This window comes from Haliotis rufescens, unplaced genomic scaffold (assembly GCF_023055435.1).
Source record: "Haliotis rufescens isolate VD_foot unplaced genomic scaffold, xgHalRufe1.0.p SCAF_19, whole genome shotgun sequence".
Classification (NCBI taxonomy): Eukaryota; Metazoa; Mollusca; class Gastropoda; order Lepetellida; family Haliotidae; genus Haliotis; species Haliotis rufescens.
In genome coordinates, this window is record NW_025963879.1 from 12010054 (window position 1) to 12030867 (window position 20814).

At 38.3% G+C, this 20814-nt stretch overlaps 1 protein-coding gene across 2 annotated transcripts in view; it reads left to right on the top strand.

The window, feature by feature from the left end:
• Positions 1 to 1921: 1921 nt before the first annotated feature.
• The window catches only part of LOC124138925 (sodium-dependent dopamine transporter-like), a 98474-nt gene continuing 79581 nt past the window's right edge, over positions 1922 to 20814 (top strand). The window contains exon 1 of one of the 2 annotated variants that reach the window (XM_048398882.1): positions 1922 to 2028. Coding sequence is in view for 1 of the 2 variants with exons in the window: in XM_046505835.2 (XP_046361791.1) it covers positions 17632 to 17784 (153 nt within the window). In the remaining variant the exon portion in view is untranslated. Of the gene's footprint in view, positions 2029 to 16367; positions 17785 to 20814 lie in introns of those variants that run through there. The other variant, XM_046505835.2, reaches the window with a different exon arrangement.

The following is a 20814-nucleotide window of genomic DNA, read 5'->3' on the forward strand; positions in this document are numbered from 1 at the left end:
AGCTGGACATTGCTGAATGCGGCGTTAAACAACAAACATTAACCAATTATTCGCCATTAACCCGTAACCTCATTACTTTAAACAAATATGACCATCTCTGTGGTCGTCCGCCCGTAGAGCGAAAGGTTCGGCGTTCGATCCCCGGCCGCGTCATACCAAAAGACGTTTAAAGATGGTACTTGTTGTTACCCTGCCTGGCGCTCGGCATTTAGGGCCTAAAACAAGGTATTCATGTTAAACTGCGGCATGGTATCTCAGTGGGCTAGCACTACAAAATCTGCATTAGTCCGGACTAGTACAAGCAGCCACACATACACACACATGCATGCACGTCGCTATAATCTTGAACGCGACGTTAAACCCCATCTCACCTCACCTCACCTTCAACAAATGATCCAGTATTAATAAACGATGAAGGGAAGGATGTTCAGTTACAGCCAGTGTCGCCGAAATGATTTTCGCTTTGTTTGTAACAGGTTGGTAAAATATTATTAAAAGACATTTCTTATAAATCCATCAATTGAAAGTGTCTTCGGAAAATAATTCCATGTTTAAATGCTGGTGAAAGAGAGCTGATTGATGGGAGATGTGGCGTTCATCAGGTGTCCTGTCAGCTGAAACCGCAGATAAACAGTTGCACTGATTATAGCATAGACTCTTTGTTCAGGCAGGATTATGCAGGATATGTTATGTGATTATTTTCTCTCAATAAGTGATGCCTGAAAGGTTCTGAGCCTAACTAAGAAGGGCCCAGTGGTTTACGCGTTCGGTCTTCACCCAATATGGGTTCAATGTGTGAAGCCAGTTTCTGGTGACCCCCGCCGTTATATTACTTGAATATTGCAAAAAGCGGCGTAAAACCATTCTCACGTTAGTATAAGCAGCCTCGAAAAAATCATATTTAATCTTACTTCGTATGATTAATAATTTTCATCACAAAGTTTATATATATCTTCATAATCTATTATTTTTCAATCTATTATTATTTGTATTCAGCCAAAATATTTTTGATTTAATATACAAGTATAGATTTTAGAAATGTACATTTGAAATTCTACTATCATGAGTATGTACCCTTTTCATAAGCAAACTGTGGCTTTTATTGTAAACATATCTTTGGGAAAATCAACAAATCAATAAATAGCATTACTTGCTAGACATGTACGCTCCAATATGTAGGGCAGTGATTTTTATCACCTCTACTTTGAAAAAATCCTTCACAATTTTATCACGAACGTCAGTGTGAGAAAGATCTTGGCGTTGACTGTTGTCTGTGTTACGCTAAGGTCTCTACCACAAGAATCTTCCTCAACTTTACCACCACAACGATCGTGTCCGTCCGCGTTGTTTTATATGTATGTCGAACACCGGAACTCGAAAAACACGTCACTAAATAACCTCTTTAATTGTAAAACACGTTTTGAGGAAGTAGGACTTTGTGAAAAACGATTTTGAGAATTCTAGACACGACGATTCCGTTCAACTTTAAACAAACTCCTGTCATATTTAGACTTAGCAAATCAATACCATTTTAAACTAATTTATGCACATCACTGGGTGAGGGATCAAACGTGACTTAGAGGGAAGAAAGCGAGTGTCCGATTTAGCACAATTACACGAGATAAGAAAAATGTTTAAGTATTAGGTTTAAATTATCAGTAACTCGATCCCCAACTATGTCCATGCTTGCTTGTATTTCGGTCATCGGTGTATCTTCTGAGAAGCGGCAACGTTTGTGTTACGTCCCTCGCATCAGGATTTCTAACCAAAGAAACTGCAACTCTGTGGGAATTAAGAATAAAAAATAAACAACTGTTCCGTGGCTTTTAAGAATTGGGTTATTTCGCTGTGGGTAATGGAAATTTGAGAATGGCTAGTGCAGCCTGCCGGGGCAGTCTGGCGAGATCCGCTCTTTGCTCTGCATGTTCACCGCGGTAAAGATGGTCCATCCTTGCTGAAGTTGCCCAACACCTTTGGTTTGCCGTGCTGATTCCAAACAGACGTTCTAATGGCGCTAATCTGCAATGCGTGAGTGTGATTTCATTTTTTATTTTAATTTATTTGCCTGTCATATTTTTTCTCGAAGAGAACATAGTGTTTTTTGTTCCTTGCAAATCGAATGATATTGTTTTGTGAAAGATAGAATATTTGTTTAATGTTACTAATAGGTTATGCAAGATGGTCAAATAAATCTTGTAATCCTTCTTTTGAACACATCCATATGCATTTAGGATGGTGAATGAATGTACATTCGAACGTTTAGGTTTAGTTTTTCGTTTACGATTTCTTTGCGTTTATGGTCTACAAAGTCCACGTTCTCCCACCTGTTTAATTACCACTTGGTACAGCAACTTAATTAAATTTTTATACCTGTCACAACCACTTACTCACTCATTCACTGCTTCACACCCGAGACAACCACCTGTTACATATCCAGCAAGCCTATACTTGAACTAATCACTCTCTGGATGAAGTACACGTGCTGCTGTAATTGATGGTGGATGAACTCGGGAATGCAGTAATACCGTAGGCTGTTTGTCGCCCACTTTAAGCAATACAGAACTATTTGACCTCACTGCCTGCATGAATAGTATTGTTCATCTGCCAATTCTTCCAGTCCGCTCCAGGGCTTCATGGGAATGTTTCCCTCACTTTGTTAAAAAAACAAATATGACAAATACATGTCAAAATGTTTCACCATTGTTCTCTTAGTATGTTGTATGATACACAGATGCTTGGTTCTGGTATTGCCCGGACGAACACATCACGTCGCCTTGTTTTGCGTTTTCAACATTAGTGGGGTTTTTGGATTTTGTTTAAATAGGATCTTTTGCTAACAATACGAACTTGTCTTAAATAGATCCTGAAATAATGTCTGTTTCTGTGATCTATGAGGTAATGTCCATATACCATACCTAGCTTATGTCATACCAGTACAGGTTGTTGGGGCTTTGATGTCATTATCATTATTAATCTATTATGAATTAGGTTGTAGCAGGATCACAAGGGGTACATGGAGGTTTATGCGTCCCGCGTTAGGTTTTATACCACGAGTCGGAGTGAGTGAGGGACGCATACAACCCCGAGTGATCATGCTACGACGAATTTATCTTACCGACATGTTCTAATATGACATTGTAAAAGAATTCAAACAAATTCAAACTTGATAGAAAACAGCAATTCGATTGAACTGACTCAGAGGTTAGCTTGCTATGTCAAGCGACTTCCATTGACTCGGAAAAGCGTGCGGCTTTTTACTTTGAAGGAGTGTATAAGGGATTTATTCTGCCTCCCAGAAATCCACGCGCAGCCCGATTTGTTCGTGGCGAGGTATAAGAGATGTATTCCTCCCCTGAGAAATGTAGTCTCCTCCAAGGCGGGTTACACAGCAGTTTATCAAGATCACGTGGACCAATCAGATCTCATCATTCAGACATGGAGGTATGATAATGGCCATTGTATACGAATTTATACTAAAATATGATTCAACAGAACACGGAAGGGTTAAGAGTTGACTGATGGTTGACTCTGCCATGGCCGGATTTTTAAGTATGACGTCGCCTGATTGGGGGTTATTCGACTGCATTCTTGTTTTGCTAATCATTTATCAGCTGCATTGACATATTTAAGAACAAAGAATGGATCGAACCATAATAATCGATTAAAAGATATATCTACTTTTTTCACAGATGTTGATTTAATTTTTGATAAATAAGATCTACTAAAATATGTTTATCTTTATCATACTTAGTCCGAAATATGTGATCTTTATCATCCCTAGTCCGAAATATATGATCTTTATCATCCCTAGTCCGAAATATGTGATCTTTATCACCCCTAGTCCGAAATATGTGATCTTTATCATCCCTAGTCCGAAATATGTGATCTTTATCATCCCTTGTCCGAAAAATGTGATCTTTATCACCCCTTGTCCGAAATATGTGATCTTAATCATCCCTAGTCCGAAATATGTGATCTTCACCATCCCTAGTCCGAAATATGTGATCTTTATCCTCCCTAGTCCGAAATATGTGATCTTTATCACCCCTAGTCCGAAATATGTGATCTTTATCATCCTTGGTCCGAAAATATGTGATCTTCACCATCCCTAGTCCGAAATATGTGATCTTTATCATCCTTAGTCCGAAATATGTGATCTTTATCATCCCTAGTCCGAAATATGTGATCTTTATCATCCCTAGTCCGAAATATGTGATCTTCACCATCCCTAGTCCGAAATATGTGATCTTTATCCTCCCTAGTCCGAAATATGTGATCTTTATCACCCCTAGTCCGAAATATGTGATCTTTATCATCCTTAGTCCGAAAATATGTGATCTTCACCATCCCTAGTCCGAAATATGTGATCTTTATCATCCTTAGTCCGAAATATGTGATCTTTATCATCCCTAGTCCGAAATATGTGATCTTTATCACCCCTAGTCCGAAATATGTGATCTTTATCCTCCCTAGTCCGAAATATGTGAATTAATATTATATTATGTCCGAAATATGTGATCTTTATCCTCCCTAGTCCGAAATATGTGATCTTTATCCTCCCTAGTCCGAAATATGTGATCTTTATCACCCCTAGTCCGAAATATGTCATCTTTATCCTCCCTAGTCCGAAATATGTCATCTTTATCCTCCCTAGTCCGAAATATGTGATCTTTATCCTCCCTAGTCCGAAATATGTGATCTTCACCATCCCTAGTCCGAAATATGTGATCTTTATCACCCCTAGTCCGAAATATGTCATCTTTATCCTCCCTAGTCCGAAATATGTCATCTTTATCCTCCCTAGTCCGAAATATGTGATCTTTATCCTCCCTAATCCGAAATATGTGATCTTTATCACCCCTAGTCCGAAATATGTCATCTTTATCCTCCCTAGTCCGAAATATGTCATCTTTATCCTCCCTAGTCCGAAATATGTGATCTTTATCCTCCCTAGTCCGAAATATGTGATCTTTATCATCCTTAGTCCGAAATATGTGAATTAATATTATATTATGTCCGAAATATGTGATCTTTATCACCCCTTGTCCGAAATATGTGAATTAATGTTACATTATGTCCGAAATATGTGATCTTTATCATCCCTAGTCCGAAATATGTGATCTTTATCATCCCTTGTCCGAAAAATGTGATCTTTATCACCCCTTGTCCGAAATATGTGATCTTAATCATCCCTAGTCCGAAATATGTGATCTTCACCATCCCTAGTCCGAAATATGTGATCTTTATCCTCCCTAGTCCGAAATATGTGATCTTTATCACCCCTAGTCCGAAATATGTGATCTTTATCATCCTTGGTCCGAAAATATGTGATCTTCACCATCCCTAGTCCGAAATATGTGATCTTTATCATCCTTAGTCCGAAATATGTGATCTTTATCATCCCTAGTCCGAAATATGTGATCTTTATCATCCCTAGTCCGAAATATGTGATCTTCACCATCCCTAGTCCGAAATATGTGATCTTTATCCTCCCTAGTCCGAAATATGTGATCTTTATCACCCCTAGTCCGAAATATGTGATCTTTATCATCCTTAGTCCGAAAATATGTGATCTTCACCATCCCTAGTCCGAAATATGTGATCTTTATCATCCTTAGTCCGAAATATGTGATCTTTATCATCCCTAGTCCGAAATATGTGATCTTTATCACCCCTAGTCCGAAATATGTGATCTTTATCCTCCCTAGTCCGAAATATGTGAATTAATATTATATTATGTCCGAAATATGTGATCTTTATCCTCCCTAGTCCGAAATATGTGATCTTTATCCTCCCTAGTCCGAAATATGTGATCTTTATCACCCCTAGTCCGAAATATGTCATCTTTATCCTCCCTAGTCCGAAATATGTCATCTTTATCCTCCCTAGTCCGAAATATGTGATCTTTATCCTCCCTAGTCCGAAATATGTGATCTTCACCATCCCTAGTCCGAAATATGTGATCTTTATCACCCCTAGTCCGAAATATGTCATCTTTATCCTCCCTAGTCCGAAATATGTCATCTTTATCCTCCCTAGTCCGAAATATGTGATCTTTATCCTCCCTAATCCGAAATATGTGATCTTTATCACCCCTAGTCCGAAATATGTCATCTTTATCCTCCCTAGTCCGAAATATGTCATCTTTATCCTCCCTAGTCCGAAATATGTGATCTTTATCCTCCCTAGTCCGAAATATGTGATCTTTATCATCCTTAGTCCGAAATATGTGAATTAATATTATATTATGTCCGAAATATGTGATCTTTATCACCCCTTGTCCGAAATATGTGATCTTAATCATCCCTAGTCCGAAAATATGTGATCTTTATCATCCTTAGTCCGAAAATATGTGATCTTTATCATCCCTAGTCCGAAATATGTGATCTTTATCATCCCTAGTCCGAAATATATGATCTTTATCATCCCTAGTCCGAAATATGTGATCTTTATCCTCCCTAGTCCGAAATATGTGATCTTTATCATCCTTAGTCCGAAATATGTGAATTAATATTATATTATGTCCGAAATATGTGATCTTTATCATCCCTAGTCCGAAAATATGTGATCTTTATCCTCCCTAGTCCGAAATATGTGATTTTTATCATCCTTAGTCCGAAATATGTGAATTAATATTATATTATGTCCGAAATATGTGATCTTTATCCTCCCTAGTCCGAAATATGTGATCTTTATCATCCTTAGTCCGAAATATGTGATCTTTATCCTCCCTAGTCCGAAATATGTGATCTTTATCCTCCCTAGTCCGAAATATGTGATCTTTATCATCCTTAGTCCGAAATATGTGAATTAATATTATATTATGTCCGAAATATGTGATCTTTATCACCCCTTGTCCGAAATATGTGATCTTAATCATCCCTAGTCCGAAAATACGTGATCTTTATCATCCTTAGTCCGAAAATATGTGATCTTTATCATCCCTAGTCCGAAATATGTGATCTTTATCATCCCTAGTCCGAAATATATGATCTTTATCATCCCTAGTCCGAAATATGTGATCTTTATCCTCCCTAGTCCGAAATATGTGATCTTTATCATCCCTAGTCCGAAATATGTGAATTAATATTATATTATGTCCGAAATATGTGATCTTTATCATCCCTAGTCCGAAAATATGTGATCTTTATCCTCCCTAGTCCGAAATATGTGATCTTTATCATCCTTAGTCCGAAATATGTGAATTAATATTATATTATGTCCGAAATATGTGATCTTTATCACCCCTTGTACGAAATATGTGAATTAATATTATATTATGTTCGAAATATGTGATCTTTATTACCCCTAGTCCGAAATATGTGATCTTTATCATCCCTAGTCCGAAATATGTGATCTTTATCATCCTTAGTCCGAAATATGTGATCTTTATCACCCCTAGTCCGAAATATGTGATCTTTATCCTCCCTAGTCCGAAATATGTGATCTTTATCCTCCTTAGTCCGAAATATGTGATCTTCATCACCCCTTGTCCGAAATATGTGAATTAATGTTACATTATGTCAGAAATATGTGATCTTTATCACCCCTAGTCCGAAATATATGATCTTTATCATCCCTAGTCCGAAATATGTGATCTTTATCACCCCTTGTCCAAAAAATGTGATCTTTATCATCCCTAGTCCGAAATATATGATCTTTATGATCCCTAGTCCGAAATATGTGATCTTTATCATCCCTAGTCCGAAATATGTGATCTTTATCCTCCCTAGTCCGAAATATGTGATCTTTATCACCCCTTGTACGAAATATGTGAATTAATATTATATTATGTCCGAAATATGTGATCTTTATCACCCCTAGTCCGAAATATGTGATCTTTATCCTCCCTAGTCCGAAATATGTGATCTTTATCCTCCCTAGTCCGAAATATGTGATCTTCATCACCCCTTGTCCGAAATATGTGATCTTTATCACCCCTTGTACGAAATATGTGAATTAATATTATATTATGTCCGAAATATGTGATCTTTATCATCCCTAGTCCGAAATATGTGATCTTTATCCTCCCTAGTCCGAAATATGTGATCTTCATCACCCCTTGTCCGAAATATGTGAATTAATGTTACATTATGTCAGAAATATGTGATCTTTATCACCCCTAGTCCGAAATATATGATCTTTATCATCCCTAGTCCGAAATATGTGATCTTTATCACCCCTAGTCCGAAATATATGATCTTTATCATCCCTAGTCCGAAATATATGATCTTTATCATCCTTAGTCCGAAATATGTGATCTTTATCCTCCCTAGTCCGAAATATGTGATCTTTATCACCCCTTGTACGAAATATGTGAATTAATATTATATTATGTCCGAAATATGTGATCTTTATCACCCCTAGTCCGAAATATGTGATCTTTATCACCCCTTGTCCGAAAAATGTGATCTTTATCATCCCTAGTCCGAAATATATAATCTTTATCCTCCCTAGTCCGAAATATGTGATCTTTATCGTCCCTAGTCCGAAATATGTGATCTTCACCATCCCTAGTCCGAAATATGTGATCTTTATCATCCCTAGTCCGAAATATGTGATCTTCATCACCCCTTGTCCGAAATATGTGAATTAATGTTACATTATGTCAGAAATATGTGATCTTTATCACCCCTAGTCCGAAATATATGATCTTTATCATCCCTAGTCCGAAATATGTGATCTTTATCACCCCTTGTCCGAAAAATGTGATCTTTATCATCCCTAGTCCGAAATATATGATCTTTATGATCCCTAGTCCGAAATATGTGATCTTTATCATCCCTAGTCCGAAATATGTGATCTTTATCCTCCCTAGTCCGAAATATGTGATCTTTATCACCCCTTGTACGAAATATGTGAATTAATATTATATTATGTCCGAAATATGTGATCTTTATCACCCCTAGTCCGAAATATGTGATCTTTATCACCCCTTGTCCGAAAAATGTGATCTTTATCATCCCTAGTCCGAAATATATAATCTTTATCCTCCCTAGTCCGAAATATGTGATCTTTATCGTCCCTAGTCCGAAATATGTGACCTTCACCATCCCTAGTCCGAAATATGTGATCTTTATCACCCCTAGTCCGAAATATGTGATCTTTATCCTCCCTAGTCCGAAATATGTGATCTTTATCGTCCCTAGTCCGAAATATGTGATCTTCACCATCCCTAGTCCGAAATATGTGATCTTTATCCTCCCTAGTCCGAAATATGTGATCTTTATCACCCCTAGTCCGAAATATATGATCTTTATCATCCCTAGTCCGAAATATATGATCTTTATCCTCCCTAGTCCGAAATATGTGATCTTTATCGTCCCTAGTCCGAAATATGTGATCTTCACCATCCCTAGTCCGAAATATGTGATCTTTATCATCCCTAGTCCGAAAATATGTGATCTTTATCGTCCCTAGTCCGAAATATGTGATCTTCACCATCCCTAGTCCGAAATATGTGATCTTTATCATCCCTAGTCCGAAATATGTGATCTTTATCATCCCTAGTCCGAAATATATGATCTTTATCCTCCCTAGTCCGAAATATGTGATCTTTATCGTCCCTAGTCCGAAATATGTGATCTTCACCATCCCTAGTCCGAAATATGTGATCTTTATCATCCCTAGTCCGAAAATATGTGATCTTTATCCTCCCTAGTCCGAAATATGTGATCTTTATCACCCCTTGTCCGAAATATGTGAATTAATGTTACATTATGTCCGAAATATGTGATCTTTATCACCCCTAGTCCGAAATATGTGATCCTTATCATCCCTAGTCCGAAATATGTGATCTTTATCACCCCTTGTCCGAAATATGTGATCTTTATCATCCCTAGTCCGAAATATATGATCTTTATCATCCCTAGTCCGAAATATGTGATCTTTATGATCCCTAGTCCGAAATATGTGATCTTTATCACCCCTTGTACGAAATATGTGAATTAATATTATATTATGTCCGAAATATGTGATCTTTATCACCCCTTGTCCGAAATATGTGATCTTTATCATCCCTAGTCCGAAATATGTCATCTTTATCATCCCTAGTCCGAAATATATGATCTTTATCACCCCTAGTCCGTAATATGTGATCTTTATCATCCCTAGTCCGAAATATGTGATCTTTATGATCCCTAGTCCGAAATATGTGATCTTTATCATCTCTAGTCCGAAATATGTGATCTTAATCATCCTTGGTCCGAAATATGTGATCTTTATCATCCCTAGTCCGAAATATGTGTTCTTTATCATCCCTAGTCCGAAATATGTGATCTTTATCACCCCTAGTCAGAAATATGTCATCTTTATCACCCCTTGTCCGAAATATGTGATCTTTATCACCCCTTGTCCGAAATATGTCATCTTTATCACCCCTTGTCCGAAATATGTGATCTTTATCATCCCTTGTCCGAAATATGTGATCTTTATCATCCCTAGTCCGAAATATGTGATCTTTATCATCCCTAGTCCGAAATATGTCATCTTTATCATGTGAATTATTATAATATTATGTCCGAAATTTGCAACTGTTTTCTCTTAAACAAAATGATATAATTTCACTGTACATGATTGAATAATAAAGATCTCAACAACAATATTTATTAAATATTAATAACGACAATAATAATGATGATAATATTAAACCAAAAGTAATGACAATAATAATAATCACAGTTATAATCGCAAAAAATGATGATAACTGACATTTGTATACGTAGTTTGCCAAATCCACGCCACAAATGCACAATCATAACGCTACAGGGTATACGCGAATTTTTGATCTGCAACTCACCATATTGTGTCCACCTGATCTCTCCACTCCAAACACTTGAAGTAGGTTTTCAATCCGTCAAACGGTATAGTTGTGTAAGACAAAATATCTATGCCTGGTGTCACTTTGGAATGTACGTATCTTGATCTACTTATATTGAAAAGAGTCACTTGCGCTGAAAAAATACCAGCTTTTGGCGCTACTGATCAACGCTGTCCGAAAAAACCCAAGTGAATCCGTCTGGATTTCAAATATCCTCTGTAATGATAAGATGGAGAACGCGCGTCTACGAGCGTAGACAGATATGAATAATTTTATTGTGGAATCAATTATAAATAGAGCTTTTGTTTGGAAATAGCCTCAAATAAAGAAAGTGTTTACATGTTTTCACGAGGTGGTTCCAGCATCCTGCCAAGTATCGCCTGGATGAGGATGGTGTGTCGGTGTTAGATGTGGTTTATCGGGGTATAATGCCTTCAAGCTAATTAGATCTTTCACTGACACGTGTATAAAACACACCCTGCTATCCATATATGTGTATCGCCTTCGGATAATTTGTGAGGTGTTTATTCTCAGAAAAAGTGCTGACAACCTAATTAATCCCCCGACAAATAAAATCGTTATAAAAGTGAGTTATCCTTTCTCGTAAATTTGGGGTTGTCTCTCAAAATGTATTTGTGTTTTTACTGTTGTGGTTAAACTCAGATGCAGGTTTCAATCTACACGGAGCTTATGTATTCACTATTCACCACACCGCTGATGGTGCTGAGCTCGTCGAGGACAAATCAATGTAAGGGATGCATCTGATGTGTTATGAACCTTGTGGTTTTACGCCGCCTTTAACAACACTTTCAGGGCGTGGCAGCGTGATGTGGGAAGAAAGCCTAAGACTACCACAGATCACGTCACCACTTTGTTGAAATCATATTTGTTTGTTTGTTTGTTGTTTAACGCCACACTCAGAAATATTCCACCTTTATGACGGCGGTCTGTAAATAAATGAGTCTGGTCCAGATAATCCAGTGATTGACATCATGAGCTTTGGTCTGTTGAAACCATAGCCAATTCCCTCCCATTATTTTTCCACCTGAAGTAGAAATTAAGGAGAGACCGCCTCATCTGTTTCATATTAAATCTATGCATACAGATTCAGAGTGACAAAACACTCTCCACAAGTCTGTATGACAAGAGGAATGACTTTAACTTACCAATAGTCAACTTTCCCTTCATGTCGAGCAATATTCCTGCAGCTCCAGCTCTTGGTGTCTACATTTCACAACTTGTGAGATACAATCGAGCAGGCTCTTTCTACGACGATTTCAAAATGCTTCACACACCTCTTCCTCAGCAGTTGTTTCATCCAGATTACAGGATCCAAGGCCTCAGTAAAGCTTTCAAAAGGCTTAATGGAAGACATGGGGAAGACATTTTCAAATTTGACTGAACTGAACTTTTATTTAAACTCATGCCGCTATCAGCTGCATCAGGGGTAGAGCATTATTTCAACAACATATAACATTTGAATATAGAAAAGATACAAAAGCATCTTTGCCGAGCATGCATGCTTATTTATACAGATTCACAAATAACAACTTGTATATCAGAAAGGATAATTTAGATGATTTCGTGGAAAGTAATTGTGGCCCAAAACTTATCATTCTCATTTTGACGATGTTTGATAGATGGAGTCTTCCAAGTTCCCCATGTACCATGAAATTTTGAGTACAATTTCTTAATGATTAAAGATATTTCAGAAACGCAAATGGACACCTTCTAGAGTTGAGATGTTTTCAAATCCCCATACTTTGCATCCGTAAAGAAGAACTGGTATAACCATACTGTCAGTGACAAAAAAGATGTCCCGTGTTCCCGTGAACAATTGACTTACTTTTGCATGTGATACGCTCACATTTCTCGCGAACACCTGGTATCATCACTATTTGATAGTGATTTATAAACACATGCTCATGATATAGTCGGAATCGTGAGATCTATTCTCTTTGCACCGAGATTTCTTATGAATATAGAAAGAGTTTTGTCGCTTTTATTTATTGTCATAAAGAAGTCGTATATCCATAGAACTATCTCTCTTGTTTCTGGAAACAGTTCAACCATATTCTCATACAGTAACATATAGTAGTAAAGCATAAAGTAATTTATTCAATTGTTTATAGCAACAAAAATGTCCCGTAGTATTCCTTGAAACAACTCAACCAAATTCTGAGAAAGTAACAATTTGTCATCGCAAGGGCGTTAACTGACTGTGTAAGTCCAGTTTCCATCCATGCCGAACTAGGTTGGAATTCTAACGAGTATGTGCATAGTCCAATCAAAATCGCCATCAAACTAGACATCCGGTTCATAAAGAACATGGATTTCAACGTGCAGATTTCAGTCGACTGAAGGATTTGCAAAGCATGTGTACCGTCAACTGGTATCGACAATATCCACAGATATTTTTTTCATGATTTTAATCAAGGTGCTAAATTTTTTTTATGTATTTCGCGAGGTAAGGCCCGTTTTATTATGATAAAGATTTTGACTATCGATCAGATCGTCTTGACTGGGCAAATGATATGAGAGGTGGAATCTGATTAGTCAATAGAAGGGACATAGAAGGGATATAACTCGTAATAACCACTGGTGGCGCCACGATCGAGCCTGGAAATTCCAGCCAAGTTCGGCAATGCTAGAAAGTGGACTTTTATAGTCCTCGGGAAGATGCACTTTGTAGTTTATATATAGAACGCCGTACGCAGAGTCACTTTAAACGAGGCACTTCATGACTGAATGGAGACGTTTACTTATTTATCAATGTTTTTCAAAACTGGGTTTCAAAGGAGAAGCAAAATATAAGGAATGAAGAAAATCTTTACAAATCATTATGACGTGAGGTGAAAAGGGATTCATCGTCGCGTTCAGGATTATTGCACTTATATAGCGACGTGCATGCACGTGTGTGTGTATGTGTGTGTGTGTGTGTGTGGCTGCTTCTTCTAGTCCGGACTGATGCCGATTTTATTGTGCTAGCACACTGAGATACCATGCTGCAGTTTAACATGATATTTATCATGACTTACAGCCGGGCGCCAGGCAGGGTAACAACAATTACCATCTTTGAACGTCTTTTGGTATGACGCGGCTTTTGATCCAACACCTGACCACCCACTCTCCGGGTGACGCTCTACAACGAGACCACGGATGCGGTCCCAATCATTATGAAGGTTATCAGATGTGTTCACATCAATGAGGCCTTGTTCGTTTCACAATGGCGCAATTAAAGGCTAACAGTTGTCATTTTGGGACTCTTCAGAAATCCTTTTTTTCTAATATGTGAACATGAGCATGTATTTGACATAGGTTAATGTTCTTTGGAGATGTACATTACAGTTGCAAAATATTCCTCTTTGGTCAACAACTTAATTAGACGTTCTCTTGAAATAGGCCTGATACTTAACCCAAGTCCAAACCCACAAGCGTAAGAAGGATAAAAGGCCAGATTTCAGCCATTTGAATGTCTCATAATATTTCATATGTATTTTTCAGTTTTAGAGGGTTTTTTCCTCTTTAAAACTTTGACAGAGCCAGTGCCAAACCTGAGCCTGCCTCGTCCTTTCTCTAAAGAGATATCACAGAATTTTATCTTTCCTGATGCTATGGTAACGACCATGGGAAGCTGTGATGTGCGTTTCCTGCTGTATCTTGTAATGGCATAAAATGCATTCATTGATGTAGAGGTAAGGGATGCTGCACTGGGTGACCCTGAGCTCGTTATATCATAAAGGAAGTTTCGGAGTGGCACTACCGCCCTTTGTTGTGTCGGTATGCTGCTCCGCGGTAAACTTGTAATGACAAAACCAGTTGCTGAAGTTTAAACCTACGAGTCGTGCAGCTGTCCTTGTGCATATTAATGTTGTGTGACCTGCCAAGTGGACGCTAACAAGCCTACTCTCTGACATCGAGACAAATGAGTTGATTTGTTTATGAGGTTATTTAGTGCAACATATTTATTCGAAGAGCTAAATAATATAAAAACTGTTAATGTCAGTAGCAGGGTGTCTTTTCCCAGAAATTGTCTTCATCTTTTATAGCATATCAACTTCCTCTTAACACGTACCAAATTTATAAATCAAATAAATGTTTGCAAAAATCATATACAAGAATGAACTCTTCAGAGCCTGAGATGAATCCATGACCATATTTCTGCCTATGAATTAAACAAAACAGAAATAACCCATTCAAAGAAACCTACACGATTGTTTTCTAACCTAAAAGAAAGTATACGACAATACGTGACGCTGGCTAAACATGAAACAAACAAGAAATGGTCATTCGATGGTGATGTATTTGATACGGGTATCATAGTTAGTTGAGTTTGGGACTTTAAATTTGAAATGTTTCGGCGACTGTTTCAGGCTAATAACGTTTTGTAAACGTTTGTACTGTGTTGATCAAATCCAATTTTCAAGCTATACTTTCTTTTACCCGGCAGTTTATAATAATGACATGGCTTCTCTTGAATCGGATGAGCATCGCCTGACATACATGGGATACATTAACCCGATTAAGCCAGTTTTAGTTTGGGTTTAGTCATATCATGGCGCGTCAGCTTTATGTTGGAGGAAAGTCCAAAGTGATCCAGGTCCTTGATCTTACCGTTTTGGTGAAAGCCGCGAGTACATATTTGTGCTAAACCCAGAATCTATCAGAGCGGAATTGAAATTCGAACCCACGACCATCGGGTGAATATGACTTATGTTCACATACGAAATCTAATTCATCGATAATTAAACAACTAGTTTATTGTAGTAGCATAGTGATACCTTTATGAGTAAAACGGAGTTTTACTGATACGTCACGCGTGTACTGAATAAAACAGCCCAGGGTGGAGTTCATGGACACACGGAGGTTCGAAGAACGTAACGCCAATTTATCTTTTAAGTTTAGGTGAGATGGGTTGTCAAAGATTTCCTGTAACGAGGTTGGCTTATCTTACAAACAAGTTTTTCAAACTTTCGTCGGGGCAATCTTGAAATTCCTCCAAGCCGTAGAGGAATGGTTAGATATCTAAGGCAGGTAGAGGCACCCTCTCGCTTCATTCTTGATGTGTGTTACGTTCGGTGAGGCGACACCAGCAATGTGAGGAGTTATGTAATACCTTGGTGAGATGTTTGCAGACATGTTGTCGTCAGACCCATTCATGAGAACACCAATGACTATTCCTCCTAAAGTGTGGAGTATACATGAAAGGATCAACTGAGGATTGTACTGAAGGACAGTTGTTAAAGTCGATGGGACAAAGAAAACAATCAACAATTCTATGCCAAAGGAATGATTCCAATACTTGTCCAGGCTCAAAGCAGTCTGTAACTGACAAACGGATTGGTTGGTGTGATAATGTTTTACTTTTGTGCATTAAATCTTGCAACTTCGAACGTTTTGTATGTGTACCCGAGTCGCTTAGCGGTGACATATTAACAAAAGGATACTCCCTTCTTATCAAGTGACTCTATTCTCGTCTGTGATGTATTGTTGGCACAGATTGTGAGGTGAATGTCTTCTATATTATTTATCATGGGTTTTAATAGAAGATATGTTGAAGAGACAACCTTCAGTGTAAAACATTAAAGCACTCCGGCCGAGTCATGATCACGTAATTTGATTGAGAAGCCATCAGAAGTCCACATTGCTCCATCATTATTGATGGAGATAATCAAATTAGATACACTGTTTATATTTGTAACTGGTCCTAGCCTTGAAGCTGTGTTGGAAAAGAGAAAAGGGAAATCCTATAGAGACTCCGCGTGTTGTCAAAGATGACTCTCGGGTGAAAGTGAAGACAACCCGTGGATAAAAGTGAAGACGACCCGTGGATAATAGTGAAGACGACTCCGTGGATAATAGTGAAGACAACCCGTGGATAAAAGTGAAGACAACCCGTGGATAAAAGTGAAGACGACTCCGTGGATAAAATTTAAGACGACCCGTGGATAAAAGTTAAGACGACCCGTGGATAAAAGTGAAGACAACCCGTGAATAATAGTGAAGCGACCCGTGGATAAAAGTGAAAACGACCCGTGGATAAAAGTGAAAACAACCCGTGGATAATAGTGAAAACAACCCGTGGATAATAGTGAAAACAACCCGTGGATAAAAGTGTAGACAACCCGTGGATAATAGTGAAAACAACCCGTGGATAATAGTGAAAACAACCCGTGGATAAAAGTGAAGACAGCCCGTGGATAATAGTGAAAACAACCCGTGGATAATAGTGAAAACAACCCGTGGATAAAAGTGTAGACAACCCGTGGATAAAAGTGGATAGATTTTGGCATACGCAATATACTATGACCAACGAGGATTGTGGGTAAAATGCCTTCTCCGGAAATATAAGCGCTTTGTTTCAAAGAACACGGACACATTGTAGTTATTAATTCCATGAATACTGCATGTGTATCTGCACTTTGGAGTATTAACAACGTGTACGCCCGCGGGTTTCCCCTCATTGCGTTATCTGCTGCAAAGCGTGTATCTGCATTGGGAACGCATAAGGATGGACTGAACTGAAACAATAGATGTCATTATTCAGACCGTCTTGAAAACCGTTAAAGTGAGAGTTGATGTATCTTTGCCTCAGGCAGAAACTGGCTTCGAGGAATTACCCTGAAAGTGCCTCAGCGTTTGGTTGGCATTATCTCAGATTGTGCCTTGAAATATATACGTTCGGATACATGTGCTAAAATTATAGTGATATTTTTGAAGATACCTCAAGTTATAATTCAAAGAATACGTCAGAAAACTTTGTGGACTTTGACAACTTCATCCATCCTATTTTGCTGGCATAGTATTGCCCGATGATGGCCGTAGAGAAAGGCGGGAGGAGGGAGAGCGTGAGACGGGTGTCCGGCTGGTCAGCGTCCATTGTCTTCATGGCCATGGAGGTGAAGATCATGCTGGACCTGGCCGAGATGCTGTCGCTCCGGGACTCCCTCCACAAACCGCAGAAGGTAAGGAGAGCTGGTCCTCGGCTGCTGAAGATACGCTCATTTACATCTTTCAGTTACATGTTTTGTGGGAATGAATTTCAGGAGTTGTAATGGTTCTCCACTAATTTAGTTCAAGCACTTTGAACTTAATCTTGGATAAAGTAGAGAAAAATATGTCATGCATCTCTTGAATTTGGATAACATTCCTATGGCTAATTAAGATGATGGCTATGGTGATGATTTGACTCTCAGAAATACTGAAAGATTTCCAGTATACATGTTGTGGGTATGGCGCCGGCCTGTACTAGGGGACCGGGTTCAGTGGTATTCAAACAGAACTCGACTACAATGTCGTGAACTGGAACAGGAACGATATGTAAGGTCAATGTGACAGAAGGTGAAGGTCACTGAGGGAGGGAAAGTCATGTGACTGAGGTTTAGCTCCATCTTGTTTATATGTACAAATTGTTACATCTTTAATACGGCGGGGGTCTGACTGACATTGCGAGCGACACTCATCAAATGAAATCATGCTGTTAAATTCATAACCTAACTTTTGATGAGCTGAAATGAGCATAACCGTCTGAATGGTATTGGTGACTTGGCTGTGTAATATGGGGGAAAATGCTTGACTGTCAGGAATGTGTGAAGAAATTAGCAAAGATCAGATGGAAAATCAAAACCGGTACAGGATGGCCGATACGTGGTTATAAAATGATTAAAGAAGAGATTGATACAAAGTGGTTTTTAAAAAAAAAAATCGTATTAATTGAAGATGACCTTTATAGCGCATATGCTAATTCTTTGATCATGCGGTCGCACTCAGGTAAACCCCCCACACTCCGCCGTCCCACCCAGAGACTTGTGTTTGTGTACATACACCATCTCGCTTACACCTGCACCCTCGTCAGATATACCCACTGCCCTGCGTATCTTAAATTCGCCGATATGGCTTGAACACAGAGATTCAATGCACGTCAAGAATGGTTGAGCCTTTGCTGATTTGATTTGTTAGAGCTATCTTTGGCGGGCTTTTCTAAGGGGGCGATCCGTATCCCCAGACGTATAGAAAAACTGACGGTAAAGATTGAACTTGTGATGTAATACGGTGACCGCAGCAAGGTACGCATCCTGAACCTATTCACCGCCATAGCTTCATTTTGAGCCGATTCGAATGACACGACGCTTAAAATAGTCCAATCAAATGACTCACATGAGTGAGCGCATTCTGTATTCTGTTAAGAGATAAAGATGATTTCGTCACCTCCGGAACGAAGTTACAGTGTCGAACGGGTCCAGGGTATTCATTATATACTTCAGTGTGAAAGTCTGATTTTTCTGAAGTTGGTAAAAGTGATATTTTCACTGCTGTGAACATAACACTTAATATTTCACTGCAGTGAACATAACACTTTGACGGAACTATTGTCAAACAAGAGTTACTTCCCCTTTAATTGTCTCCCTTTATCGTAAGTGTCAAGGCCGTACACAATTGTTGACGTCCTTTTTACGTTAGTTCCACATTGACAAGGCAAAATAATGACAGATGGTCATTTATGGAGTTAATATCACTTCTAGTCCTTTATTCTTCTCTCGAAAATATTTCGTCATAAACTGTAAATCTCTCATTTAACTCGTCAATCGAGACTGTTCGTTTCGCAAAGTGCCATTTTTGTTACTTGTCCAGCGTGTTTCTTTCGCCTCCTCTCACCGGTCTCCAAGTATTCAAGAATATGTTTTCGTAAAATTGATTTTGTATATAATCATATCGAAATGTATGATAAAGAATTGCGGTGACCCTAAATATTTTTGGATACTTTTGGTTAGATTTTTTAAGATTTTGCAATCACGAAACTATTTTTTAAGTCGCAAATACAGGGGGTAGTGAGCCGCCCCTGTGTGTGTGAGGCAGGGAGAATTTACGTTTCAAGGTTTCACATTTGTAATGAACTAGTTTAATTTTCCAAAAGACAACTGCACAAAAAGTATATAATAAATCGTGACGGGGGAAAAGGTGATATTTTTACTCGTGGATACGCCACTCGTGACAATATCTCCTTTGCCCCCGTCACTCGATGAGAGAAACATGATATTTCACTCGACACGTGAAATATCCTCTATTTATCATAATACATTAAAGATACACTGTATGAAACACTGGGTAATCGAAGATGATGTGTACTAGTGTCGAAGCTTTATAAACCTCTAGTGACGTCATCCTTTTGTTCTTAAGGTTTCTTCAAATAGTAGATAGCCCGAAAACTCAATTGCAGATATCCATGTCCAGGGCATAGTCTAACCAAAAGGTTTTACATCACCAAACATGTACAAGAAAACATTGATGCGAAGCATCAAAGTTCCCCGCCATATGTGATGCCTCACAAACGCATAATTATGATGTTACTGAAAGGCATGATGGAGCATAATTATATTAACCACAAATAACACAACGCTGTTGTGGAAAAAAATATTATTTATTTTGAGTATTGGGCAATACAGTTGATACATTTGCATAGGGTAGGTCTATTTAAAAATAGTTTCTTGTTTAACGCCGCACTCAGCAGTATTCCAGCCATATGACGGCGGTCTGTAAATAATCCAGTCTGTACAAGATCATCCAGTGATTGACACCAAGAGCATCGAACTACGCAATTGGAATATAATGTTGTGCATCGACCAAATCGGCGAGCCTGACTACCCAATCCTGTTCGTCGCCTCTTAAATTACGGCAAGCATAGGTTGCTGAAGACCTATTCTAACCTAGCTGGGTCTGTATTTAAAAAGTAGATCGAAGGAAATGGAAGCAATTTCTGGCACAAATGTAAACATGTGGAAATAGTATCAAAACTGCCAACAACATCGGCAGATGCACATACTCAAATAATAGATCACATTCTTTTTACACTTGGCATTTGGTTATAATAATGTTAATGAAAATACTAAGGGCTCCATATGGCAAAAACGTTTTACTAGATAAGGTCTTTTTGTCACAACCACAGATGCACATACTCAAAATATTATCACGTAGTTGGAGAACATTTCAATACCGGT